At 58.9% G+C, this 16,289-nt stretch overlaps 1 protein-coding gene across 14 annotated transcripts in view; it reads left to right on the forward strand.

The window, feature by feature from the left end:
• The window catches only part of SPEG (striated muscle enriched protein kinase), a 55,798-nt gene that overhangs the window by 18,188 nt on the left and 21,321 nt on the right, over window positions 1–16,289 (forward strand). For 10 of the 14 annotated variants that reach the window (XR_007125790.1, XR_007125789.1, XM_047721085.1 and 7 more), the window contains 7 exons: window positions 7,776–7,951; window positions 8,192–8,280; window positions 9,129–9,304; window positions 11,815–12,075; window positions 13,137–13,295; window positions 13,397–13,586; window positions 13,678–13,901. Coding sequence is in view for 12 of the 14 variants with exons in the window: in XM_047721085.1 (XP_047577041.1) it covers window positions 7,776–7,951; window positions 8,192–8,280; window positions 9,129–9,304; window positions 11,815–12,075; window positions 13,137–13,295; window positions 13,397–13,586; window positions 13,678–13,901 (1,275 nt within the window). In the remaining 2 variants the exon portion in view is untranslated. Of the gene's footprint in view, window positions 1–5,743; window positions 6,850–6,925; window positions 7,410–7,775; window positions 7,952–8,191; window positions 8,281–9,128; window positions 9,305–10,660; window positions 11,497–11,814; window positions 12,076–13,136; window positions 13,296–13,396; window positions 13,587–13,677; window positions 13,902–16,289 lie in introns of those variants that run through there. The other 4 variants (XM_047721083.1, XM_047721082.1, XM_047721084.1 and 1 more) reach the window with 4 other exon arrangements.

Genomic DNA, 16,289 nt, shown 5'->3' on the forward strand with positions numbered 1-16,289 from the left:
CAGCTCTCCTCAGGGGGCCTGGGGCTGGCTTCAGGACTCTGGGCAATAGCTGGCTTGGGCTGAGATCTGGCAAGGAGGATGGGGGGGTGTCCCGATACCAGCCTGTGGCCATTTGGGAGCCTTTTAAGGTTGGGAGGCAGGCTTGGGGCAAGGCAGCTGTCCGCACTTGACTGGGAGCTCTGCGTTTGTCGTACTCAACCTCCCTGCCCTTCAGTTTCCTCCTTTGTGTGATTCTCCCGTCCTCACGAACAAAAGCAAGTGGGTGAACGGGCTTTATGTGAAGCAGTAGGCAAATGTTAGCTGTTAGCGTTATTAACGGGTGCTGTTGTGCCCAGGTTTCCATGAGACTCCAGAAAGCTGCCTTTTCCTTTTCTGCCCATTCTTCAGACTGCCTTAGGGATTCCTCCCCTGCTTTTGCCAGGCCTGTGGCCCCAGCTCTTCCATACTTCCCAGCCTCTGGGTCCTCAGCCCATTGTGGCATGTCTGTGTCTCCCCCGAACCCCGCCCACCCTGGGGAGCCAGACAGGCTTCATCACATTAGTCCGTGGCACTGGGCTTTGCCCCCAGAGAGCAGCCCCCATAAGTCATGCTGACTCCGCCCTGGGGCTCTCTTGGCGGAAGCAGACTTTCTTCCCCTACAAGGCACTGTTTGGTCCGGCGCAGTTGGACAAGGGCCAGTGGACCTGGAGAGCAGCAGAGTGGGCGGAACCAGGGGGTGGCACAGACATTTGGCCAAGGCGGGGGTCTCAGGCCTGCACTGTGTGCATAGTGAGGGGGTGGGACTAAGAAGGGGAGACAGGCAGTGTGGCCCTGTGGCTGCAGGTGGGGGGAGTTGGGGGGAGGTAGGAAGGCAGGGGAGTCAGACGAGGGAGGGAGCGTGTACCATCTGATAGGAAGAGGTCTTCTGGAACCATCTCCCTTTCTTGTTCCTTAACCCTCCACCCACCTGTGGCCCTGGCAACCAGGACTGGCTGCACAGTGCCCTCTTGGGGTGCCCACCCCCAAAGGGTGTGCTTTGGAGAGCTCCCAGAGCTCAATTCCTGGTTGGGAACCATGGGTAACTAGACAGTGTAGTCGCTCAGGCATTGGAGGACAGCATCTGGTTCTCATCCCCCCCGCCCCGGAGCCCCTTCCAGCCTGCCCCAGCCAGCCCACTGAGGACTTCTGCTGCGGCCACAGTCGTTCTCCCAAAGGGGGAATGTGTGTTGGGGCGGGTGGCTGGGGAGAGTGAGAGGTATGCTTACGTGAAGCTGAGCGTTCTTAGCTGCCCACGTCTGTCACACAACATTTACTGATACGGCCTGGCTGCCAACTTCTACTGCTCTCTGGGCGGTGTCCTTCCACACCTCTTCTCTTATTTGGCCACATCGCCCCATATCTGTCCCTTGGAGAAGGACATGATAGGTGCTGATACACCCATTTTACAGATAGGAAGACATAAACATGGAGAATGAAGCGACATAGAGCCTAGCCCAAGGCCCGCCACCCTTACTGAGCAGCTACAATCCGCCTAGGAACGTTGTAAGCAACAGGTGATTGGTGGTGCTGGAAATGCGCTCATGTGGATGGCGGAAGAGGAGGACATAGGTGGGCATTTCCTGAGCGCTCCCTGCGTACCCAGCCCTGTGTCGCTTGCGTTACCACATTTACTCTTGCCCTGGGTGGTAGGTTCTGTTGTTATGCCCACATTACATACGAGCGAGCTGAGACTTGGAAAGCCCCAGCAAAGTGCGTTAGAGAAATGTTGATCAGTAGAACTTTTTGCCGTGAGGGAAATGTTCCAGATGCACCTAGTCCAGTATGGTAGCCACTAGCCACGTGTGGCTGTTGAGCTCCTGAATTGTGGCTAGTTCGACCACAGAACTGGATTTTTCTTTTCTTTATGTTTTAATGAAGATGCGTGTAAGTAGTCTCAGGGGCCTAGTGCCTATGCTGTTGGGGTGCTCAGCTCTAGGAGCAGAGGGCCAGTTGGGGGCTGATCGTGATTCGAAGCCCTGTCCCTGGGTCTCCCAAGCCTCCACTCCTTACTGTCCCCTTCACTGCTACTCAGAAGAGGTTCAGGGTTAAGAAAGAATTGTGCTCATGAGCTCCCGCTGGCTGGGGAGCGGGGTGAGGGGAGGAAGGCAGATGCCCTTGTTGGGTGGGTCTGATGGGGGCTTTTCTCTCCTTCCTCCCTGGGCTCCCCATCTCCACTGTGGCGGTGATCCTGCTTTGTCTCCCTGCATGCATGTGGGATCACGTTCAGCTCACCTCCACCTTGGGTCTGACAGGAGGCCCTTTGGGTGCTGGTCAGGAGGAAGGCAGATATGGGGGGGGGTCCATCCTTTTGCCTTCAGTCCTCCCTCAAGCACAGATCTTGTATATTTGAACCTAAGGTTCTAGCATTTTCCGGCTGAGACCTTGGCCTCTTCCTCTTTCCTTAGCTGGTCATAGTTTTCTCGTCTGTGAGGTGAGGGTCTGTAGGTCCCCTGGGCTTAACTTACTGGGTGAGATTTATGAGGCCCTGTGGGGATGAGGAGGTAGCTAAGGACATTTGGGCCAGAGGATATGGCTTTTCAGATCTCCTTCCGGCCCTCCCATAGGAATGACACCGTCGTAACAGGACAGACTTTGGTTATAGGGGCTCAGGAGTATAAAGGGAAAGGCACCAGCATCTGCTCGTGCCCCTTCTCCTGGCTGTGGCTGCCACAGTCACAGCCTCTCCCTGTGAAGGCAGGAGCTGCCAAGGGAGGGGACCTTGGAATGCCACATGACCCTGTTGCCTATCCTTGAAGGGGTTTGGTCAGCATCTGAAAAAACAGCGTGGGCCCCTTGACCAGACTCAACCCTTCCTTCCTACTCCTGGCTTCCAGAAGCAAGTTGGCCCTGGGGGGTGTCTCCCAAGGCTGCTTCCTCACGGTGGGTGTTGTCACGCTCAGCCCCGCAGAAGAATGGGCACCTAGTCCACTGTGGGCGCCAATGCTTTGTCCAGCACAGAGCATCTCCATGTAATCACGCGTGGGGAGTTAACAGTTGCTGTGGCTAGGTCAGGCCGGCTGTGGCAAGTTCTCTTGGCTTCTTCATCCATTGAAACCAAAACAGAAACCTCTTCTCTGGAAGGGGCGATACCCTCTGCAGGCCAACTTGCATCTCCCTCTGCCCTCGGGCTCGCTGACTTGCACAGCGGACGTTTAGAGGAACCTGCTCTGGAGACAGTGCCCGTGGAATGCGGGTCGGGAATGGCCGGGCCCCGGATGAGGGCTTGCTGACTCTGCGTGTCACTGCGTCCCTCCAAAGCCTCGAGGAGTTCCCCTTGGCCTTCAGAGTGAAGGCCCCGCTTTAGTCCCCGTCTGGACCTGAGGACCTGGGCCGTGGGAGCCTCCGCTCTAACTCTGTCAGCTTTACCCAGTTTGGGGGCCAGCAGGTTGAGCTACAATCGTCTGCATGTTCTTGCTGTCTCTGAATATTTGCTCCCACAGCTTCCTCCTCCAGAAAGACTTTTTCCCTTTTTCTCCTGCTTCAGCCAAACTCTTAATTCCTATACCACCCTTTCCCTCAGTTACCCTGTCTTCCCTGAGCCCAGAGGAATCTGCTGTCTGCACTCTGTGGCCCTAATCTGCCCTTCTCTTGCCTCCTCATTATTCTCGCTCACTGTTCTGCTTGTGTATGGAGGGGATTGTCGTCCTGCCAGCCACAAGGCTCCTGAGATCAGGACCATGCTTTGGCCCCTTCTTACGCCCTGCAGCCACACCCGGGGGCCTTCCTGGATGGTCCAGGGCCATGTGGACTGCAGGACTGTGTGTGAGATAGTGGGGTGGGGGTGGGGGGTGGAGATGGGTGACTTTCCCAGCCCCGGGAACAACCTGGATGACATGGAGAGGCCGAGCCAGACAGACATCTGTGGAGGACTGCTGAAGACCTGCCGAAGAGTGGGGGAACTTGGGTTAGCTGAGAAGTCCCTGGAGCGGCAGTCTTCCGAGTGTGGTCCCCAGACCAGCAGCGTCCACATCACTGTGGGAATATGTTAGGGATGCACAGTAATGTACTCGGTGCATCAGAAACTCTGGGGGCGGGGCACAGGAGTCCGGGATTTAAGCCCAATCCTAAGGCACCGTGAGCTTTGAGAACCTCTGCTAGAGAGTGAGGGACCTTGCTCAAGATGGGAGGCCAGATGTTGCTGTGGGAAGTGCTGGGCTGTGGAGCCAGACCTCTGAGGTTCTGAACCCTGCCCCCAAGTTTAGTGGCCAGATAAGATGGAACTTGCCTCTTAGGGTCATCTTCCTCCCATGAGGATCACAGGGGTCCCTAAGCTTTCATGTACATAAGAGTCACCTGGAGTGCTTTTAAAAAAGATTTTATTTATTTGAGAGAGAGAGAGAGAGAGAGAGAGCGCACAGGAGCAAAGATGCAGAGGGGCAGGGAGAAGCAGGTTCCCACTGAGCCTGGGGCCCGATGTGGAACTCAATTCCAGGACCCCTGGATCATGACCTGGGCCCAAGGCAGACACTTAACCCACTGAGCCACCCAGGCGCCCCACCTGGAGTGCTTTCTAAAAATGTAGTCTCCTGACCTCTGTTTTAGGAAATCTCATTCCTCAGGTCAGGGTAAGTAAGGCCCAGGAATTTATGGTTTAAACAGGCTCCCAGGCGGTCCAGATATGGGTGGCTGAGAAGCCCTGGTGTAGAAAGCCTTTCATTGTAGGTGGCTGTGACTCTATTTACCATTAGAATGTCTCAAGGCATGTTGGGACCGGTATTGAACTAAATGTGCTGGTCTAGGTGGGAAGAGACTCCCCCACACACACACACTGAGGGCTCCCTCACACCTGTATTTTCATCAAGTGAGACCAAACTGGGAGCACTGTTGAAAGGCCAACCATGTGCACAGAGTCGGCGTGTCTTGGGGGTGATGGGGTGTGTAGGGGCAGCACTCATATGGTGGGCCTGTGTGCCTGTTAGGTTTGGGGACACCTGCTCCCTACTTCCCCGCCCGTTAAACAGTATTTCCCACAGTGAGAGCCTGGCTTGTGGGTGGAGCAGGACTGAGGTACAGGGACTGGCTGCAAAGAAGGTTTTGGTGGTGGGGCTGGTAAAAAGTGGGGTGGCACCAGAGCCTGGCGTGGAACCCCAGAGGTTTTGGGAGCTGGAGACAGAGATCCTCTATTTCTGAGGGGGCCTGAGGACCCTGATTCAGGTGGATTCTCGCAGCATGCAGTTCCCCCAACCACCACCAGGGGTCTCCGAGGCTCCCTGCAAACGTTGCCAATCTGCTTAAATCTCTGAGGTCCCTCCCTGGGCCTGTGAGTGCCTGCAGCGCCATCCAGCCTAGAAGTGACCCTGGAGGTCACAGGCTCCATGGCAGGGAGGGGGCTCCCACCTCCAGAGGCCACGCCTGGCATCTCAGCATCAGCTGGTGGCCCAGCTCCTGGCAGATGTTCACCAAATGCCATTCTGACTTGCCTCTCCACCCCAGGACAGCCAACCTGAATGGTGGCCCCGTCCTCTCCCAGTCCCCACCTCCTTCTTCTCTGGCAGTGCTGGGAAACACAGGTCATAGCTTGGGAATGTGGCATTGGGTCGCGGGGAGTGGGGGGTCGGGGGGGTGATAGGAGGGGGAGCGCCTGGGTAGCTCAGTCAGTTGGGCGTTCAGCTCTTGATTTTAGTTCGGGCCGTGGTCTCAGGGTCATGGGGTCGAGCCCCACGACAGGTTGCCGGTGGGGAGTCTGCTTGGGATTCTCTCTCTCTCTCTCCATCTGCCCCTCCCATCATGCATGCTGTTGCGTGTTTTGTCTCTCTCTCAAATAATAGATGAATAGATCTTTTAAAGGAGGTGGGGAGAGAAGGCCATGTGACCTCTCTTCAGCAGCGCCCCTGTTCTGTTCATCTCCAAGCCCCTTCCGCAGTCCCAGTCCAGATGGCTGCTCATTGTGCGGCGTTACTAGAAGCAGCCCTTGCCTCATGACCCTTGGCCCTGGGGGGTGGCCAACAGGGTGAGACACTATTGCCAACAGGTGCCCCCGTCCAAGCTGGTAGGAGGAGAGGTAGGTGCAGGACCAGTGCCCCCAGGTGGTGCTGGGCCAAACCTGCCGTGGCAGTAGTGGGGAGGCAGAGGTGGGATTTAGGGCGCTTTCAGGTGGAGGGGGTATTTCCGGGAAGGAGGCCAGAAGTCCTGACAGTTCTGTGATTCTCAGCACCACAGAAGAGGGTATGGCCTGGCCCCAGTATTTGAGGCTGATCAGCACATTCCCACATGGGGCTCTTGGTGGTTTGGTCCGAAGAGGGGCGTCCTCAGGGCCGTCTGCCATCATTGCCTCCCTCAGTGGGTGCGTCAGAGGGAGCGGCTCGGGGCAGGCGTCCATGTGCTGCTGTGCACCTCACTTCTGTCTCCCCCGGGGCTGAGGCCCCGGCACTTCAAGTGGAGGCACCAGTGAGGGGCTTTGCTCTTGTCAGGGTCCAGAAGCTGTAAGGAGAGAAGAAGCAGATCCTGCTACTGGGGAGTGAGCAGGATGGCTAAATACAGCCAGGCCAAGCGCTCTGCCCCTCCCCTCTCCTCCCCCTCCACTCCGGCCTCGGCCTCCCTTGGACTGCTTGTGGTCTCAGCAGGCACCACCTTCCCCGCCAGCTGCCTGCCTGCCACCCAGCCTGGCCCTGCCTGGCCGGCCCCCATCTCCCCCCTCCCCTCCCCCAGGCCCTCTGTTCGGAGCCTCAGCAGGGTCAGCGGCAGGAGTCAGGCGAGTGGGGCTGGGCGGGCTGGGCTTTTGCTCCCTGGGGAGCCGGCTGGGGTGGGCAGTGGGCAGGCAGCAGGAGGGCCTGGTGCCAGGGCAGAGCCTTCAGGACAGGCACAGCCTGGGGTCTGTGCTCAGAGTCTCAGGTGAGTTGGGGTGCAGCCCTGTGGGGGGCCGGGCCACAGGGGCTTGGGGTGGGGGAACCAGGAGGAGGGGCCAGGGGGCTGTGGCGGATTCATGTCTGTATTTGGTAGTCGGACAGGAGCCAGCTCAGTGAGTCTGGGCCCCTGGCCAGTTGCAGGGGAGGGCGTCATGGCCCTGGGGACACCCCTCCCCCAAAGCGAACCCTGGTGCCCCCCTCCCCTTCCCCAGTCTGAGTTGCCCTTCTCTGTGGATGACTCAAACCGCTTTTCCATCCCCTGAGAGTTTGGGGGTCCGTGTTCTAGGGCTGGGGCCAACAGGTGCCCCTGGGGTATCTGGGGCAGGAAGCTGAGAAGGGAGAGGGGGAAGGGCGGGCTGGACAGTGCCGCCTCACTGGCCCTGGCACTGCAGGGATGGGGCTTGTCTGAGGTGTGTGTTCCTCCGCACCAGGCCCAGCTCACCCAAGAGATGGGTGCCCGGGCTGTACCACTCTGGGGACCATCTGCATTAGAAGCTTGCAGTTCCACGCCAGGAATGTGGGTTCCCTGCTCCAGTAGAATTTCAGGTCTTCCATCAGGCCCAGGGCAGCCCCTCTGCCACTTGAACCCCTTGTCCCAGGCTATTCGCTATGGTTCCCCTACTCAGGGGGTTCAACAGTATCAGTGTTAGGAGAGTCTGGGGCAGAGCGGGATTTAGGGGCTTGGGGACAGGAGACATCTGAGCAAGGTCACACAGCAAGCAAGTAGGAGCCCCAAGAAGTAAAGTCAGGGCGGGACTGGTCTTCCTCCTACCTAGGCTGTGTGGAATATTCCAGACCTTATCAGGTCCTTGATCTGGGGCTGATCTCTCCAGCTCTGTCATTCTCTCTGTCCCCCCTTCCTCCCCTGGAGTCTCTCTCTTTGCCACTGTCTCTCCTCTCTCTCTTTTCCAGGTGGGTCCACGTCACCTTTCAGCAGCCCTATCACCTCTGACGAGGAATACCTGAGCCCCCCAGAGGAGTTTCCGGAGCCTGGAGAGACCTGGCCCCACACCCCCACCATGAAGCTCAGTCCCAGCCAGAACCGCCGCTCCTCTGACACTGGCTCCAAGGCACCCCCCACTTTCAAGGTCAGACTCCCGAGGCCAGCACCCAGTCCTTGGGCACCCCATTCCTTCATGTGGGCCCTTGTTCTTGGGGCCCCACCAGGTTCTAGCAAGACCTAGAGGTTGGCTCCATTAACCCTTCTAATCTGGAGCCAGCCTCAGTCAGCCCAGTGTGGAAGAGGCCTCTGTCCCAGAATCCTCTGGCCCCCGGGAGCCACAGCTGGGCCCTGAGTATCTCCCTTGACACTTTGGGGTCCCCTTCAGGTCTCACTTATGGACCAGTCAGTAAGAGAAGGCCAAGATGTCACCATGAGCATCCGTGTACTGGGGGAGCCGAAACCAGTGGTTTCCTGGTGAGTAGCAGCACCCCTGCAAGCTTCTTCTGCTGAGGCCTGGCCTCTGGGTAGAGCGCAGGGGGCCATTTGTGGACTTGCCTGTGACCTGCCTAGGGGTCTCATCCCAGGTCCAGTGGGGCCGCTCCCTGAACATGCCCCCGCCCCTTCGTTCAGGCTCATTCAGGGCTTCTCCTTCTTGGGGGTGGGAGGGGTGGGGGGCGCGGGAGGGGAAGAGGGTTGGGTAACAAAAGGTCTCCTGTCTGTCCTGCTGGGGATGAATGGGCGGAGTCATCTCTCACAGGAGGCTGCCCTCGCGCACCCCCATCAGGCGACAGCAGGGTGATTTTTGAGGCCTGCTCTGCACCCAGCCCTGTGCTAGGCCCCGGGCATAACAGTTTGTTTCTGTGCTGCCAAAGCCGGGGGCTGAAGGCTACAGAGCTTTCTCCCGGGTGCCTGGGACCCTGATTCCTGTTTGCTTAGGTTCTTAGTAGTTTAGGTCCTAGTTTTCATTTGTCATTGATTAGCCAGTCCCATGTGTGATTTTTTTTTTTAAACATTATAAGTTATTTCTCATCCCTTTCAGGAAGTGGGAAAACTGTTTATTATAAAAAATAAAAATAAAACACAAAGACGTTTCAGAACTATTAAGAGCTGAATAGTTGTGGTTAGGTTCCAAGAAGGTCAAGTTCCTAGTAGGCAGAGGTGTTCTGGAAATTGCTGGTAGAGGGCTGGGATAGCAGAGTGAGGGTGAAAACTTGGCCCTGTAGCCCAGAGGACAGATCTGGGAAGGGGATAGATGATGTGAGGCGCCTGCAGGGGCAGGTCAGGGCCTGGGCCCCCAGAGTGAGTTCCTGTCCCTCCGACAGGCTGAGAAACCGGCAGCCTGTGCGCCCAGACCAGCGGCGTTTCGCCGAGGAGGCAGAGGGTGGGCTGTGCCGGCTGCGGATCTTGGCGGCCGAGCGGGCCGATGCTGGCTTCTACACTTGCAAAGCGGTCAACGAGTATGGTGCCCGGCAGTGTGAGGCCCGCCTGGAGGTCAGAGGTGAGTGCCTCACACTCTCCATCAACCCCCTGAACCCCCGCCCTAGCCCTGGCCACTTCCCTGCTCAGATGCCAGTTTTGACACAACCTCAGATGGAGGATGTCACAAAAGGCCTTAGAGATCCCGTAGTTGGTTGCTTATATTGTAGCTGAGTAAACTGAGGCACAGAGAGGGGAAGGGACTTGCTCAAGGCCACACAGCAAGTTCATTGCTGAGCCTACTACGCAGTATGGCCTTCCCTTTGCTCAGTCACACCTGTCCCTGATGCTAGCCAGAGAGAGACCCTGCTTCCTGCCACCAGCTGTCCCCTCCCCACCCTCTTCCAAGCTTTTGTCACCTTGCCCTTTCCAGGCTCCTCCCTCACACCCACCCTGCCTCTCCCCTATTGCCCCTTTGCCCTCCTACCCGTCCCATTGCTGTGCAGAAGCTGTTGTGGTTGGAGGTGGCAGTGGGGAGAGTCTGATAGCTGGACCCGTTCGGAGGGGCCCTTGGGGTGACTTGGGCTTGAAGCACTGGAGGGACCCTAGGGGTGCCAGGGTGAGCAGGACTGTGGAATGTGGAGAGGGCTGGGCCCCCGGAGTCGGGACAGAAGGGCAGGGGACCTTTCAGGCAACGGGGATAGCAGGCAGGCCTCAACCAGGCTGCCCTTGGGGGGCTGGTGGTTTTTCCTCCCTAGGGCTGGTCATCAACCTTGCCTTCTACTTCCACCTTCCCTGTGAGCAGCTCAGGGCTGGGAGCCCCTCCTTAGCTCCGCACTCAGCCATCATCCCTCCCTTCCTGGTAGAGGCCAGCTAGGAGAGCTTTGTAGATACCCCCAGCCCCTGCTGGAGCTCCGACTCTCACAGTCATGGTCACCTCCACTGAGCACTGCTTGCCTCGGTCACCTGCCCAGTGCCTCCCATTCTTGGGGCTGCCACTTCCTTGGCTTCTGAAACCTTCAGCTCTCCCTGCCTCCGTATCTGGCCCCCATTCCCTGGCCTCTTCCTTCCCCTCCAGGGTCTGGCTCTGCCTCGCTTCTCTGTGTTAACCCGTGTCTCGGTGCTTCTCTTTCTTTGGGGTTCCTCCTGACATCCCCTAGGCTTTGGGTGCCCCGATGCCTGTGGATGCCTTTTCCCTGGTTGCCCATGGCCTCTGCCTGTCCAGGAACCCCAGAGACCCTCCCAGCCAGTGGCTTGCGGCCCCCCATCCCCAGGCTGATGTGGGGGGAGCCGAGAGTGGCAGGGCGCCCTGGCCATTTTAGAGACCACTCTCCATGCAGAGGGGCCCTAGCCAGGTCTGCGTGGCGTGCGTGTGCGTGCGTGTGCGCGTGCTGCACTAACCTGCCGCTTGCTGACTGAGGTTTTTGTCTGTACACAGGCGAGTGAGCTCAGGGGGCCGCCTGCGCTCCCCCCGCTGCCCTCCGAGCTGCGCCCCTGTCTCAGGCACCTCTCGGACCTCGCTGTGTTTCACTGCCTCCTGCCCACAGGCCCTGCCGGCCCGCCGGCCCGGACCCTGTCCCAGCCTCCCATTCCATCCCCTCCCCACCTTGTGCAGCATCCTGGGATAGCCTGTGGGCCCCTAGGGACCCATCCCCCCTAAGTGGACATAGGGCTGGGCGGGCTGGGAGCCCCCACATGGACTGAGTGCCAGCAAGGGGCTGCCATGAGGGGTATGAAGACGCCACCCACCCCAGTCTCTCCCTGCAGGGGAGCACCCAGCGAGCGCATGTGCTACCGCTGCTGCAGGCCCTGTCTGTCTATCTGTCTGTCTGTGTGTCTGTGACAGTCAGGGAAGGATGCGTCGGAGCCAATGTGGGTGGAGGCAGGGCGGGAGAGGACAGGGCAGAGCACCCGCAACCTGGAGGGGCCTAGAGAGGCAGGAGGCTGTTGACAAGGGGCTCATGACGCAGGGGACCGGGCACTCACCATTCCAGAAATGGGTTTCAAATGGCACAACACTTTCTGTTTCACAAGACACTAAAAGCCAGAGGCCCTCAGGCCCTACGCTGATGAGGAGGCCTGACCCAGTCCCGCGCTGGGCAGGTTCAGGGCTCATCTGGGACTCCCCTGTTCACTGTCAGGGCCCAGGATGCTCTGTCTGGGAATGAGGGTGTTAGCCAGGGTTGGCCAAAGAGTAAGGGCCTGTTGTCGTGGGTGTGAAGACATTTGAACAAAGCTGTTTCTTAGCTCAAATAAAGTCCAGTTTGTACCCAGCTGGTGTGCTGTGTTTTGTTTTTTTTTTTTCCGCCGCCGTCTCTGCCCCTACGTGGCCCTCTCAGATTCCCTGCCCTTGAGTCCTTCCTGTTTCCCCTGAGTTCACCCTCCCTGGCCCAGCTTGGGTGGCCCTCCTGGCCAGGCTCTGGAGCTCTTTGCTGGGCTGGCTGGGCAGGCGGGCTTTCCCTGTCTCCAAAGGAACAAAACGCATCTCTCTCTCTGTATCTGTCTGTCTCTTTGTGTGTGCGTGTGTGTGTCTCCCTTGCCCCGTTGTGTCTCTGTTCCATGCGTGCCCCCTGTGGCCGCTTCCCCCCCCAGCACACCCTGAAAGCCGGTCCTTGGCCGTGCTGGCCCCCCTGCAGGACGTGGACGTGGGGGCCGGGGAGATGGCGCTGTTTGAGTGCCTGGTGGCAGGTCCTGCCGACGTGGAGGTCGACTGGCTCTGCCGAGGCCGCCTGCTGCAGCCAGCCCTTCTCAAGTGCAAGATGCATTTCGATGGCCGGAAATGCAAGCTGCTGCTCACGTCTGTGCATGAGGATGACAGCGGCGTCTACACCTGCAAGCTCAGCACGGCCAAAGGTAACTGCCCTCTTGGGCCCTGGGGCTGCCGGGGGGCCCCCGAGAGCCGCAGGTTGGGGGCTGGAGGTGTGGGAGCGTGAGGCTAAACAAGATAAGACAGTGCACCTGCGTGGGTAGAGTCTGCGTGGGGAGTGGCCTCTGGCACAGAGCGCCTCCTCCCGTGTCCGTGCGAGCTGGTGACCCCATAGGCAGCCAGTCTGTTGTGGTCTAGCCAGCCCACCCGGACTTGGGTTCCAGTTCCCGCCCTACTGCAGACAGCCATGTGACTTTGAACAAGTCACTTCATCTCTCTGAGCTTCAGACTCTCCGTCTGGAAAAAGGGATCGTGAGACAAGCCCCCGTGTAGGGGGACCAGTGGGATTAATGAGCTAATGTGTGTCATGCGCGAAGTACGGCACAAGCCTGGCAAAGGGCGGCATTATAAATGTCAGCCATTACTATTATGAATGACATCTCTGACCTGGTCCCCGTCCTCCTTTGAAGAGCAGAGATCATGCCTCACCAGCTCGTGGTGATGAGCGCCTAAGGTGACACTGGAGCCTTTGCAAGCAGGAGCGGATCGGGGCGGTGGAAGGGGCTCTTATTTGCCCCAGAAGACTTCTTGTGGGCTGGTGTCTTAGGGCCAAGGAGCATTGCTCTGGGTCTGGGATGAGAGGGACGGAGTGTGGGCCCCAGCCAGGCACAGAAGAAAGCTTCCCCAAGGGCAAGGGAAAGGTGTGGAGGAGGAACTGGGTTTGGCTTCCAGACCTCTCTCTTAGAGCCCAGCTGAGCTCCATCCTGGCTGGGCAAGGGGCGATGAGGAGGGGCCCCCGTTGTGGTCCCGGCAGCCATGGCTTCCCTGCCACCCACCCTTGCTAACCTCTACCCTCCTGAGAAAGCCAGATCTTAGGGTCTTGCCGACTGCCTCACTGCTCCAGTGTCTGGGGACCTCGCTGGGCTGTGTTCAGTCCCAGTTCTGAGCACAGGTCCCCTTCCCTGCCCGGTATGCGGGTGGGCCCTTCGGTTGGGGTGCCTGGGGCTCCGTGGACTTCCCTGCCACAGCACCGACCCCTCTCCACTAGATGAGCTGACCTGCAGCGCCCGGCTGACCGTGCGGCCCTCGCTGGCGCCCCTGTTCACTCGGCTGCTGGAGGACGTGGAGGTGCTGGAGGGCCGCGCGGCCCGCTTCGACTGCAAGATCAGCGGCAGCCCGCCCCCGTCGGTCACCTGGACTCATTTTGGTACAGCCCTCCACCCTGCAGATGTGGGGGGAGCCCTCAGGTTCACAGGCCCTGGTCCCCTGGCTGAGCCTGCTCGGCACTCCCGCCCCGTCCTCCCCCAGGCCGCCAGGTGGAGGAGAGCGAGAACTTGCGGCTGCGGCAGGATGGAGGTCTGCACTCACTGCACATCGCCCACGTGGGCAGTGAGGACGAGGGGCTGTACGCGGTCAGTGCAACCAACACGCACGGCCAGGCCCAGTGCTCGGCCCAGCTCTATGTGGAGGAACCCCGGACGGCCGCCACCGGCCCCAGGTAGGGGGGGCTCCTGGGGAGGCCGTTGCGGCCTCCGCGGTGCCCAGGCCCCGTGGTGGGAGGCCTCTGGGCAGCCGTGTCGTTCTTCCAGCTCGAAGCTAGAGAAGATGCCATCTATCCCCGAGGAGCCAGAGCAGGGTGAGCTGGAGCGGCTGTCCATGCCCGACTTCCTGCGGCCACTACAGGATCTGGAGGTGGGCCTGGCCAAGGAAGCCATGCTGGAGTGCCAGGTGACTGGCCTGCCCTACCCCACTATCAGCTGGTTCCACAATGGCCACCGCATCCAGAGCAGCGACGACCGGCGCATGACGCAGTGTATGTGTTCAGAGAGGGACCCTCCGGCACCCTCTTCGCTCGTGGTGCCTTCACGCTCTCCCTGCCTTTGAGCCTTCCTTCTCTAGCCTGCGCAAGGGCAGGCGCCTGTGGGAGGGGGCGTGGAGGGGCTGTGCAGTCAGGGTCTCCTTCCTCGAGCTGCACAGCCCCATCGGCGGAGTCGCCGCTCCAGGCCTGGGTGTCCCCCTTAGCACGTACTGGATGGGTGTACAACTTGCTGCTGACCAGCAGCAGGACAAGGACAAGGTTACGGAACCCCTCGGTGCCTTGGTTTCCCCATCTGCAATAGGCTCACCATAAGGATGAAATTGGTTAATATGCACGAAGCACCTAAGGGGGGCCTGGCAAATACCGAGTGGTCAGCGAACGATCATCTTATTGTTACTGCTGTTGTGGCTGCTTGTTCATAAAGCAGGGCTCTTCACGCCCTCCTTGAGAAGTTTCGGTGAAAAGGCCAGCCTGGGCAGTGTCTGGCCTTGAGAGGCTGCTCGGCCAGGGTTGTTAACAACAACGGGTAAAGAAAAGGAGCCAGGGGAGGAACACAGAGGACCAGAATCAGGACCCTTTGCTTTCCGCCTGGGGCTGTTTCTCTTGGGAGCGTCTCAGTTCCATCCTCGAAGGAATCTGAGTCTTGAGATAGGTTCCTCTTACAGCTGCAGTGCGGCAGAACTCACCTCTCTCAAACACTATGTGAGTGCCAGGCCCAGCACTCAGCTTCCTCATCAAGGGCCAGGAGGGCAGGGACTGGTAGCACTGTTTGCAAGTGGGGAAACAGAGACTTACACAGGGATGGGGACTTGCCCGAAGTCAGGAACAGCCCCTTTGACTCTGAGGCTACCTCCTAAGCATGCTACCGACCCCTGCCCCCCATGTCCCCACCCCATTCTCCAGAGTCAGCTCTGTGGCTCTGACCCGTCCCCTGGCCACCGCCACCACCCCATCACCGCCACCACCACCGCCACCTCGGGCTGTCTGCTCAGCCCACACGCTTCCTGTCTCATTCTCCTTGAGGCCCAGGTCGGGTGTCTCTCTTGGGAGCTGAGCTAGCGTCCCCACTCCTCTCTGTATCTGGGGTCGGTGGCAGCCTCTAGTCTGTCTTCCTTTATAAATAGTGTCAGCAGAGATAAATGAATGGGTGACTGTTCCATGGGGAGATAACCGGTCAGAGAAGGGAGGGGTGTTTGGGGATGGTTGTGACGTGCAGGAGGACAGGCCAGCCTCTTCCCCTTCACATCCCCGCCTGAGATGGCCTCCTTATCATCATTCAGGGATCACAGCGTCGAGAGGGAAGTTCAGAAGCAGAGGGAAGCAAGTTCAAGGCATGGCTCCATCATTTATTAGCTGTGTCACCTCAGACAAGTCCATTAATGTCTCTGATCTCATTGGTAAAATGAGGATAATTTTGCAGGGTTGTTGAAAGGATTATGGAAAAAAACCATACATCTAGTAGCTGGCGTTCGCTGGGCCCAGAACAGACAACTCCTATTACCATTTGTAATATAACATCCTTAGCACTGACTACGTGTAAGGCATCAGGGTCTGAGCCTGACGGGACATGTCAGCTCTGTCTTTAAGCAGCCATGGCACATGCAAGTAGAAAGGGAGGGCCACTCCGTGCAGTGTGGGCCTGACACTGGAGGTCCTGGGGAGGCAGTCAGGGATGGGGGTACAGAGAAGTCTTCCCAGGCTGGCACTTGCTTGAACTGTGTCTTGAAGGAGAAGGCCTTAGGTAGGAGAGGAAGAGTCCGGAAGGGAGGAATTTTGTGAGCAAAAGCTTGGAGATGGAACTTCTGTGTGTGTGCAGGACCCCAAAGGCTTGTCGGGGTTGGAGGAATTGCAGGAGGAAGGGCAGGAGACGTGGCTGGATGGGCTCTTGGGCTGAGGCTCTGGATGCTAGCCTGCATGCAGGGGGCACCTTAAAGGTTTCCAGGCCGAGGGGTTACATGTGGGGCCATTGGCAGAGTGTGGACCACGCTGGTGGAGGGCAGTCATGGGCGCTGTGCTGCAGGTGGGACAACAGCAGCCATGGGGATGGAGAGGGGACTGACGGAGGGGCCTTAGGGACAAAACCCGGTCAGTACTTTGATGCCATGGTGTGACCACCAGAGATGCAGAGATGTGGGGCTGTCAACGGGACAGGAGCTCGGAGGCGGAATCAGTGTGGGGGAGCATGAGAAGTCATTGGAGGGACAGGCAAAAAGGGACGTGCCTGCAGGTGTAGCCTTGACAGCCTGGACTTTGGCTTTGCTATGAGGTGGACATGCTTCTTGCCATCTGCCCCACTCCTGCCCCCTCGCCTGCCCCCTACAGCCAGTAAGGAGTAAAGGGCCAGGCCTCTGGGGACATGGGCCCACCCAGTATCCTCCTGGC

This window comes from Lutra lutra, chromosome 3 (genome assembly GCF_902655055.1).
Source record: "Lutra lutra chromosome 3, mLutLut1.2, whole genome shotgun sequence".
NCBI lineage: Eukaryota > Metazoa > Chordata > Mammalia > Carnivora > Mustelidae > Lutra > Lutra lutra.